The 11822-nt window shown below is 28.2% G+C and overlaps 1 protein-coding gene across 1 annotated transcript; it reads right to left on the minus strand.

Annotated features, from left to right (window-relative positions):
* Positions 1-5030: 5030 nt before the first annotated feature.
* LOC18051913 (polyamine oxidase) lies at positions 5031-11448 on the minus strand. Its single transcript, XM_006445743.2, has 8 exons — positions 11331-11448; positions 10971-11217; positions 8517-8669; positions 7504-7747; positions 6542-6685; positions 6250-6399; positions 5547-5889; positions 5031-5095 (listed from the first exon to the last, which is right to left on the minus strand). The coding sequence occupies exons 1-8, from the start codon at positions 11446-11448 to the stop codon at positions 5031-5033; spliced, it is 1464 nt and encodes a 487-aa protein (XP_006445806.2).
* Positions 11449-11822: the final 374 nt, after the last annotated feature.

An 11822-nucleotide genomic window follows, 5' to 3' on the forward strand; every position in this document is an offset into this window, starting at 1 on the left:
AATTTCACATTAAAAATTACAAAAAATATTCGGGTTTAAATCTAATTCTTTTCCCCATCAGTTAATAAAGAAATTTAATTCCCCACCCGTCAAATGTAGGTTTTTTTTTTTAAATATGTCTGTAATTAGAATGCTAAATTATAACAGTGGTATTAAAAATAGCCCAATCTCACAAACCATCAATTGAATTTAAGATAAGTAGAGTTTTATTATTTATTGGGTTATAATCTCTAGTAGTTAAGATTTTTTTGTACTTCATTAACGTACCAATAATGATATTCATCATTAAATCTTATTATTTTTTGAATTTTTTAGGGTGAAATTGTAATTTTTGTTTTGGGGGGTAAAATGGTCATTTTTTTAAGTTTCCGTTAGTTTTCTTAACGGATTCCAAACGGAAGTGGAAAAGTCAAACAAAATGTAACTTTAGGTGGATTCCAGCCCAAAAATGAAGGAATTGTGTATTTTTGAAAAAGATGTAAAAAACGGGTGGACAGTAGATATTTTCCCTAATAATAATAACAACAAAAACAAAAACAATAATGATAAATTAATTATTAATACTATGGGTATTTTAGTAAATTAATTCTCATTCTCATTCCTCATTTCCATTTATTTTGTCAAGTAAACACATCAATGACATTCCAATACATTCTTATTCCCATTTATTTTTGCCAAGTAAATATTAAAATCTCATTCTCAATCATCATTATCATTTCAGTCCATTCACATTCTACCTCATTCCTATTTCCATAAATATCACTTGGGACAATGAATTCTTAATGACCGAGTAAGAGCCAGTGAGCCACTCTATGCCGAGCTTTAGAGCCTGAAAGACACCAACTTAGAGGAGCAGAAAGGCCCAGATCGAAGAATCTGAGCAAGCTGCCTTGAAAGCCTAGGGGCATGTTAAGAAGGTAATTGCGAAAATCATCTGGAAAGCCGAAAATTGAATGATTTTAATTAGACTAGTCAGTATGGTCTTTGATGGCATGTGTCACTTGATCATTGGCCGACGTCTCACATCCCAACCAATGATCAGGTGACAACGTAGCATGGCTTGCTCCCGATCAGATTGAACAAAGACGCAATTATTTAATTTTGGCTTTTGTCTATTATTGTAGATATAAATAAATAGGGATAAAATTGTAATCATTTGCAAGGGAAAACGATTTTCTAGGGTGCCAATAGTATCAATCTTTAGAAATAGGCGCCATAAAATCATATTGAGCCTTGGACTAGGCATTGGGTCCAATCCTGATTTTCTAACCGTAACGCTCGGTGAAGCACATCTCATCCTTGGTTATCATTATTTTATTTTATTTAATAAATAAATCGCTACAACAATTAAAATAAAAACAAAAAATAGTAGAAATAATAAAAATAACAACAATAATCACAAAATTTGTGACAATAGTAGTAATAAAACAAAAGTTTAAAAGGCATTAATAAATTAATTATAAATGTAGCACCAAGTAATGTTACATATTTTAAATTTTTTATCCCAAAAAATTATATCAAATAATATTAATTCTTTGATATGAATTTCTAAAGAGAATTTTTAGCTTGAACATTATTAAAATAATTATATATCTAACCAATTCCTTCATAACACATCAGTTTGTACCTTAGCACTCTCTAAAATAAGTTAAGAGGAGATGGTTAGTTTCCTCCTATTAAAATCAATATATATCACTTATCCCTACTATTTTCATGATACTCAGAAACTCCCATGTCACTCTAATTTTACAGTATTATTATTATTTTCAAATATACTTTATTCATATTAATATATAAATGAAATAAATCATATAAATTGAAATTAAAGTAAAAAATACTTAAATACTAAAAGTAAGAAACAAAAGTTTTGATGTGAATAAAAATTTAGTAATAAGATATTTTACTTGTACCTTTTATTATTTTTTAAACATCTTTTCTTATAATAACCATTATTTTATATATCAATCCACATTTTTAACAAAGTGAGGATACCACTAATAAGAACAATAAAAACACATTATCCATGTACTACAAACAAAAAAAAAAAAAAATACACTCTCCAATATTTTGAAGTATTTGTTTTCTTATGTTTTAGTGTGTTCTCTCGCTTTATTAAATAGAGAATATCCTTATTTGAAAATGACTATTACTTATATATTTTAAAATGTAGATTCATTGTATACCTCTCAATAATGATACTCTACATAAGAATAATTTCTCGGGAATCATAAAAACATTTTGTCCTAATTTAGGCCAATTATAAATGAAAAGAAAAAATTTGGCCTACCCACTCATGAAGTGACATTTTTCAAATTATTTCTCTTACTATTGAAAAGATCAAGTTACCCCCAAAATTCGTTATCTTTAACCATTGACCGTTATTGACTCATAAAAGTACAAAAGTACTCATACCCTAATGCAACAACATTGTGAGGCTAAAAAAAATGGTTGATATATGATTAGTCATTAGAAAATGAAAAAAGTAGTTGATGTATAACTAGTTATTGAAAAATAAATTAAAAAAATGTTGAAATAACTTAATGGACCTAAATAAATTGATAGTTTTCTTAAATTAGATATGTTAGTTAAACAAATTACAAGACATGCCATTATATGTAAATCACGACAATACCATTAAGATCAAATTTCAAAATTAAAAGTTATACCATTTCGTCTTTTCTTTCATTTTTCTTTGTTTTTTTCTTTCATTTTTTTCTCATCTTTTTTTCCTCATTCTTACTCCTTCATTTTTTCATTTTATTTGTTTTTTTCTTATCCTTACTCCTTCATCTTTTTCTTCATTTTTTATTTTTTTTCATGTCCAGGACTCCAATAGCATTTTTTTTCTTTCCTTTCATTTTTCTCATCCTTACTCCTTTCATTTATTTGGTGAAACTCCAGTAGCATTTTTCTTTTGTTCTTTAATTTTCCTCTTTTTTAATATCTATATTTTCTTTAAATACCTTTACAAAATGAAAAAAAGAATAATAATGATAATAATAAAAATATGAAAAAGGTAAAAAATTATTCTTTTTCCATTTGTAGCTTTTGATTAATTTCTATACTTATTTGTAAAATAAATTTTTTAAATACGAAAAGATAAAATTTAATCCGTTAAAAAAAATTAGTCATATAGGCACAAAATAAAAAGATTTTGAAGTATTAGATAACATACTATATGTATTTGAAATATTTATGTGTGTTTTGAAAAATCTAGAAAGATTTAGACCCATGAAAATTAGTTTACCTAAGTTTGATCTTTTTCTATTAATTGATTGTTAGAAAAATGTACAAATGTTATTTTATCCTTTTAGCTGTTAAAAATAACAGAGAGATAATGAGTTTTGGGTAAACTTGATGTTTTCAATAGTAAAGAAGGGATTTGAAGATTTTCATTTCACGAGGGGGTAAGCTAAAATTTTTCCTAAATAAAAATAAACTCCATATTATAATATGTTATAATTTTTCTACATCTCAAATTAAGTAATATGCCTCCACATAGTAATTCAATCTGTATATTACAAAAAAAGAAAAGAAAATATGGTAAGTTACATTAAAGGTTTATTAAGATTAAATAAAAATATTTTCCTACAGTTGTTTAGAACAATTATTTTTTCTTTACAATTGTTACTAGTTATTATATAGCATTTATACAGTTTATGTTAAGAGAAAAGTATTAAAGAGAATGTAAATATTTTCATATTCCCAACACTAAATAGATATATGTCCTAGTTTTTAAAACTGTCTTTCTTTTATCAATTATTATAACTTGGATTTGACAAGCTCTACTACTTAATTATTAATTTAGTAAATATATACTTCTATATCACTAAAGATAACTAAATCTAAATAATAATTTACATAACTGCACATGTTTTTAGTACTACTCTTATTAATATTATTTCTGTCAATATCATATGAATGTTTTGCTTGCTGCCACATTTGCCACAGTGTCAATAAATAAATAAAAGTAAATTGGGCCATCTTTTGAGCCTGGTCTACTTGAGCTTCGGTCCAATAAGCAGGCATGTGGGTGATATTTTATCCCCAACGAGGCAAATATCAAAATAAAAGAAATTATTGACTGCATTTGATTAGAATTAATCTATCCATTAAATTATGCAACATCATTAAAGGATCAAATGATAAATAATAAATGTAAGAGAGAGGATATGAGGGAGATATTATTACTAGCACCCTTATATTTAATATTTTAATCAAGGAGAGGTTGGCTTATAAAATTCCTAAATTGAGAATTCTCACGCGATCTAAATTTTTCTTAAATTTAATTTAGGTGGGTGGTGATAGTTAAATAGATAAAATATAAGAATAATTAATTATGAACCATAAAATATTTATAATGGACATATCTTAAAAGTTCTTATGAGTTAAACGATTATATGAAAACGAGAATAAATCAAACTCTTAACATAACAAGGCTTAACGAAAATCATTAATCAATTTATTCATCAAACAAACAGCTGCTTTTAACAGCAAGCAAAATAACCGATAATATCTTGCAACAAACTCAATTTCTGAAAAGCTCTATTGTGCTGACAGTTTTTCAATTGCTTTACTACTACTAAGGCTCCGTTTGGTACAGCTTATTAAATAGAACTTATAACAGTAGAGCTTATAACAGTAGAGCTTATAGCAGTAGAGCTTATACCAATAGAGTTTTTGGACAAAAAATCATTGGGTGTTTGGTTGTCAATAAAAAATACACTTTTGAACCATTAAACTGTGTGATATTTTTTATATTATATATTTTTAGAAAAACTTTATAACCTCTACTCCCAAAAGCTCAAATTTTGGGCTTTTGCTATTAGAGATAAATTAGCTTATTTAAGCTAAAAAAACTCTACTAGAAAGATAACCAAACACTATAAAATTTTTTAAAAAGTACTTATACGATTAAATAATAAGCCATACCAAACAGGCACTAAAAGCTTTATTTCACCCAAACAAATAAAAATAAAATAAAGCTGGTGAAAATAATGCAGAGAAACTCTCTTTCCATTTATCTCCCTTTAGCTTCGACGTCCTTCACAAAAGTGTTTGAGGCACTTGATCAAAGCATTTGCAGTATTAATACCTACATGCATTATTCAATAATAAATAAATCAATTATGACAGATATTTATCTACCTGTTACATTAAAATAAAAATTGAACACGAGTTAAATGTGTGTTTAAATACATCAATTATGACAAATATTTACCTACGTTGGCTTCTTGGTCATATTGGCCTTAACTGAAATTTAGCCGTTTTAATACATTCCCTTAATTAACGGAGTTTTAATTTTTATCCGACTTAAGTTTCTCGTGCTTTCATTCTGACTCGATAGAATCAGAAGGGCAATGATATTCAAATATAAAATTTGACAGAATTTTGAATTGAAAAATAGGGTAAACTAACACTTCTACATTACCATTTCAATCAGTGCTCTATCGGTGTTGTGTCTTTTTAATATTTTTCCGAATCAAAATCTTATGTAGCTCTGCCCAGTAATGGGTATAAAGAATCAGAAGGAGAGCGAAAAGTACCTGAAAAATAAGCACCATCTACATATCCTAAATATGTAGAATTAGTATGCTCCCCTGCGAAGTAAAGTCTATCAAATGGTTGCTGTAAATCATGATAGCTATGAAGAGTATAACCGTTGGGCCAATTTGAGTAGCTCCCCTTGTACAACCTATTGGACCACCATTTTGGAATAAGCATTGTGTCTGGCTCGGGAATTTGTTTCCCATTACCAAACATTTTCTTAAGGACCTGCATAATCTCAGCCTTTGTCTTTTTTTCTGATTGTTGCTCTATCCTCCTTGATTCTTCATCTGTTACCGTCACAAATATCATGTTTTCTCCTGGCAGTTCATTCTCCAAATGCTGCATTCATACAATTCATTCAATTTTTTATTATGTATCATTAATTATTTAAATTTTAGAGAGTATTAAGAGCAAATAATGAAAGCAACAAAATGAGTGTGAGTTCCCCTAGGACCCTTGGGTTGGGCTAATTACTATGTTAGTCTCTACAATTGAAAAAATTAATATGTTAGTCTCTACATTTTAAAAGTTAACCAAACACGTTATATGGAAAAAGTAAATAATAATTAAATAGATTTTACCTGAAATAGATATACAATAGAATATTTTTGGTAACGATTAAAAATACATGCATGTTCTGATTGCGTAATTGATTCAAACATTAGAGAATAAATAAGTATTTACCAACATATTAATTACCTGCCAAATTGTAAAATAACCACGTGTTTCATGGGCATAAAGGAAGAACTCAGTTCCAGGGCCCGTCGGCCAGAATTTGCATGGGAATTTCATAAATATCTTCGTATAAATTGCCATGTCGAAGTTGTTGATCGCCAGTTTTTTCCATAGCTAATAATTCAATGCCAAAACAAATTAACTAACTCGTTAACCAATTTTATAAATTAATAAATTGGAACATGTGGCACATCTAGTTACATGATCATGTACATGTATGTAATAAAAAAACTAAGAGCAGCATGCATGGGCTTACCGGCAAACGTGGGACGAATTCGATGAGATCACTTTGAAGTACTCCAACACTGACGGTAACAATGACATAGTTTGCATGATATACAGAGCCGTCTTCTGTTGTAATTATTACTTTATTCTTTGACTGATAGATCTTTCTCACTGTCTGTAAATTGTTATATACTCAGTCATTTTCTTACTATACATATATGATTCGATCATGTTTGGATGCTCATTTTTATAAAATATGAATTTACAATATGATCAGTTTTCTATGGTGCCAAGTACATATTAATCAGGGAGAGACATTCTCTACGAATTTTTGTATAAATTTGAGATTTCACAATATACAAAAGTTTTTTAGAACATTGTGAAATGATTTATAACAGTGTGACAAACTTTCATACCATTGTAAAATTCTAAAACTTTATATGGACATTTGCACCTAACAAGGGATCCTTTAAGTTATTAAAATAAATAATAAACTAAAATACATTATATTGGGATCCTTTAAGTTATCCCTTACTTTAAGGGATCTCTTATTAAGTAACACACACACATGAAAATGATCTATTGAGTATCAATTCTTATTATATGATGAGTATTAGGATAAGTGCATAATTCTTTGACTTACTATACTGGGATGGAGCTAGTACTAAAATTTTGGAGGGGCCTACATTCTATAAAAATAATTTTTTAGGGGTTAAAGTTAAACAATGTGTTTAATTATTGAGTTAAATTGCTAAAGTATTAAACTTGTAGGGGCCAAACTATATATAACAATAAAACTCTATTTTAAAAGTTAAAATTATAAATATGACATATACATTTATGTAAATAGTGTTTAAATTATTTATGTAAATAGAGTTTAACCTATAGATCACTGGCAGTGTAATGTGATTTGTCTCTTACCATAAGCTAAGCACGGTTACCTACTGAGTCATTTATATACTATAAGATATGAAAATAGAGTCCCGCGCGCACCTTCTTTAGCTTGAGTCTGGGATCCGTAATCTTATTGTTATTATGAGAAAGAAACTGGTTGGCAATGTAATGGACAACAGTTTCGAAGCCTCTAGGATCAGCAACAAAGTAAGAATCTTCCCCAAAATCCTCCATGAGCTGCCGAGGAAATGTATTCTTCAAACTTGAAATTCTAGTTGGCTCTGCCTCTTCAAAATCATTATAAAAGTAATCAACAGCCATGTCAAGTGGACCCTTCGGAACCCTGCACCAATATTCAATTATTTCAAAACTCCTTCATTCATTCTGGTTTTAATTTTCCTATGATAAAAGTCAAATTAAGCAATAATTAGTAGCGTTACAATGGAATTAAAAGGACTAATTAATGGGGGCATTATCCGCTCATCCATTTACTGATTAGTTTCATCCCTGTACAAGGAGTTCACAAATTTTTTCTAGAATGATTTCCCCAAGATCTGAGCTTCTAATCAAAATTCACCTGAATACATGATTAGCAATTATTATAGATAAGAATAATGTACTGTAAACATTGTAAACTTTGTTTTTCAGTACTAAGTTGAGTTTTGTGATACTGTGAAAATTGATAGTTTTTAGATAAATAAAGATATATAATTCAATTTTAAATATATAGTCAGTTCAGTCCTGGAAAGTAAAGGAGAATTCAAATACACACACCATATTAAAGTTAGGGATAAGCTAAAAGACAAAATAAACAGACTTTAATGCAGTGTATTTTATTCTGTAGTATATTGAAATTTTTTTTTTTCTTTTAGCTTATTCTTAACTTTAATATAGTTAGAGATAAAGTGCGGACACCCTCATTTTTTTCATGTGGATATACTTTTAACCTGTACGGTTTAAAAGAGTTAATTTTTAATATTATTTAATCGCACAGCTTCATAATTCATTAAAAAATAAACTAAATAAATCTTATGGCTTAAGAGCAATTCCACATTAAAAAAAAAATGAGGGCACCTTCACCTAAAAATAATTATATATATATATTTACTTACTGTTTGAAAAGGCGTTGTGATCCCAAAATTGAGATGTCCTCGTCCCGTCCTTGTTTAGAAGATAAGATTTTTGATAGGTTTATGCCAAATTCCTGTCTTGCATCTGCAACTTTAAAAGAAGATTCAACAACATGCTTCTCGTATAATCCACCCCTGCGCACAAAGAGAGACTCATTAAGAATTTAAGCCGGTCACTGATCAAGGACTATCTAGTGCAAATGGATAACTAATGTCTTTTAGTTAATTATAAGTAAAATGGTCAGGACTTGTATGATAAAATCCTTATTTTATTTTCTTAGTTTTTTATTTAGGGTGGTGAAATTTGCCCCCACCTTTTGTCTAAAACCACCCCACTTGTTAGATTTTTTTATAATTACAATATTATCCTTAGATAGAATTACTAAAGTAAGTAAATAAATAATTATCAGTTAAATTATTATATTGTATAAACCTAGGAGCTTTTATGTTCTTAAACTCTTTCCTAATTGTTCCCAAAAGAAAAAAAGTTAATATTACAATGATGGAGGAAGAAGATATGCAACGGGAAGCTTTTGAAAATGTTGGATATGTTTGCTAGCTGAAGTTAAAATTCAAAAGTTTTACTTTTCATTACTTTGGTGTTGATTTGATTTGATTTGATTTTTACTTTTAAATTAGCAAGTTGGACTTGAATGTGAATATGTTCTGGGAGTGGAAAGATATGGGAGTTGATATTATTTCACTATAAGAAAAAATTAATTTGTTTTTAAATATATTCGTACACTAAATTTGGAGGTTTCGATGATATTTTTAAATAAACAAATTATTTTTAAATTAGAACAAATATAAATCTAAAAAAGAAAAAAAATATTATAAATATTAAACAAACAGGAGCATTTTTGGTAATTATGGGGTGGATTTATAAAATGAATTGTATTTTCATTTTCTTATGGGTGGGTTAATGGTTTTATGTAAAATTCGGTTTTATGTATTTTAAATTTTTAGTAATTATGGGGTGAAAATATCACCACCCTTTCATTTATTGTGAAAATAGGCTTTTCAACCCTTTGTATCATGTATTTATTCGAAATAAATTAATTTTAATTACATAATTCAAACAGTAGTCGACAATAAATTCAAATAAACGAACTATGATCTTAACATTTTTAATTTTTTTGGGTTAAAAAAATCTTTCTGAACATATTTCTAATTAAATTAATTTTGGAAGTAAAAAAATTAATAAATTAAAAAATATTTACTAATATGTTAAATATTTATGACATTGTAATAATTCATTCGGAAAGCAACAAAATGTTCAATAAACTTAATACTGGTAATTTAACAATTAACAAAATTATATTGAGATTATTTAAATTTAAATAAATATTTAACTCCTTTGTTTAGTATTTATAAGTAATAAAGATTTGAGTAATAAATGCTACACTTTACAAGAAATTTCATCTCAAGTAATGTGACAATTATTCATTAGGAGAAGAGATTGAAAAATAATCAAAAGTTATGATAAAATTACCCATTAGTTTAAGGACACATTACTTAGAAAAAAAATCTTTATCAAAATTATTTGAAGACTGTATAGTACTATATTGTTAGTATTTCAAGGTTTTTCTAAAATATATATTAGGGTTTGCAAAAATTTTGTATAAGATAATTAAGCTAGGTTTAATGATTGTGTCAGCTGCAAATCGGATAAAAAAATTCAATGGTGAAATCAAACAAGATGGTATGGGGTATTAAGGCCCTACAAGAAGTATGGGGGAGTCATCGTGTCAGCCATTTTCTTCTCTTTGATTCATGAAACTCGAAAAGATATCACGTGGCACGCAAACCAATATATCGACAGTGAAGCTGGCTTTTCTTTTGAAGCAGTGTTGATTTAGATTATAGTTTATCCTGTAGAAATTCTTAATTTATTGTAATTTTTGTTCTGTTAATTAATGGTTGTCGTTAAGTAGAAGTTGGTTTTTTATAACATCATTAATGTGATATTTATATAGTATTAATTAATGAATTACAACCATTTAACATCACACCACTTAAAATGTAGTTTTTATATCTCAACTTTATAAAACTAACAAGAAATGTAAGATTAGAACTCACTCATATGGGTGGGAACTAAAAGGAAATTAAATTATTATTAGATTAAATAATAATTTTAATAAAATTATAAACATAACATTGCGGAAATAGAAAATATTAACATATTAATCTTTTTCAAACCTAATAATGAAAGTAATAACAAAAAAGAATCAAATCTTAATCCCTCGTTATTAATAATTAATGGATATATGTTGAGGATAACATTTAATATGTTCATAAAAAATTAATAGCGAAATCCAACCACCAAAAAAAAAGAAGAAATAAATAACAAAAAAAATGAAAAACAAAGCAAAAAGAGAGATGACTTGAGGACACACACACACACACACACACATATATATAAAATCACATTTTTACCCTTGTTTGTAGATATTTGAAGAGAGGTTTCCATAGTCTGAGTAGAGTGTCCTCAGCATAATCTTCTTAGCAATTTCATGTGCAGGACTAGACTTTGGACCTCCACTAAAAAGCCAGTTGGCACCCATTTCCACCGTGTTTCCATCAACCTGCCCTTTGTGAACCCTGCCACCAATCCTGGAGTCTGCTTCCAATATTATGTAATCTTTGTATCCAGCTTCTTCAAGTGTCTTTGCTGCCATAATTCCTGTAAAAATAAATAAATAAATAAAAAACATGACATTACGTATGTACAATATTAAGCTACAAATGCATGCATATACATAAACCATATTTTTCGTAATCTTCTTGAATGATCACCTGACATTCCCGCGCCGATGATGATTATCGAATCCGACGGTGGCGGTGACCGGGAACCTGTGACTAAGAAAAAATGAAACACTAGAGCAAACACCACAACAGAGCATGAAACCTTCATTTTATTTTTATTTTTTTTCGAAAGAATGTTGATGTGAGGCGGTGTGAGTTGAGTTGATGATGTAGTTGGCTTTATAATGTAGCTCCAAGCAGTCGTCCGGTTAGCAAAATTATATTAATCCAACACATTAATCACGACATTTTGTCACATTAATGGTGGGGTCAATTTTTTATTTTTAGTTTTCTGTATTTTAATTTGCCTTTTCATGTTTGTCTAATGATGGCGTCCACGTTTTGACAAGATGAAACACCATAAACATGTGTTTTTACATTGATATTAGGAAATCCAGCCTTTAATCATTACAAAAGGTAGGTGAAAATAACGCTATTATTATTAAACTGAATTTTGAATTTCTTACATTAGTCGACATCAAT

Source organism: Citrus clementina, unplaced genomic scaffold (genome assembly GCF_000493195.1).
Source record: "Citrus clementina cultivar Clemenules unplaced genomic scaffold, Citrus_clementina_v1.0 scaffold_2, whole genome shotgun sequence".
In the NCBI taxonomy this organism is placed as follows: Eukaryota; Viridiplantae; Streptophyta; class Magnoliopsida; order Sapindales; family Rutaceae; genus Citrus; species Citrus x clementina.

Coding starts and splice junctions, on each gene's coding strand:
- LOC18051913 (XM_006445743.2), bottom strand. CDS start 11,448: ATGAAGGTTTCATGCTCTGTTGTGGTGTTTGCTCTAGTGTTTCATTTT. Junction 7,748..8,516: donor TCACAACGCCTTTTCAAACA/GTAAGTAAATAT, acceptor ATATTGGTGCAG/GGTTCCGAAGGGTCCACTTG. Junction 5,096..5,546: donor AGATGGTGCTTATTTTTCAG/GTACTTTTCGCT, acceptor TAATGCATGTAG/GTATTAATACTGCAAATGCT.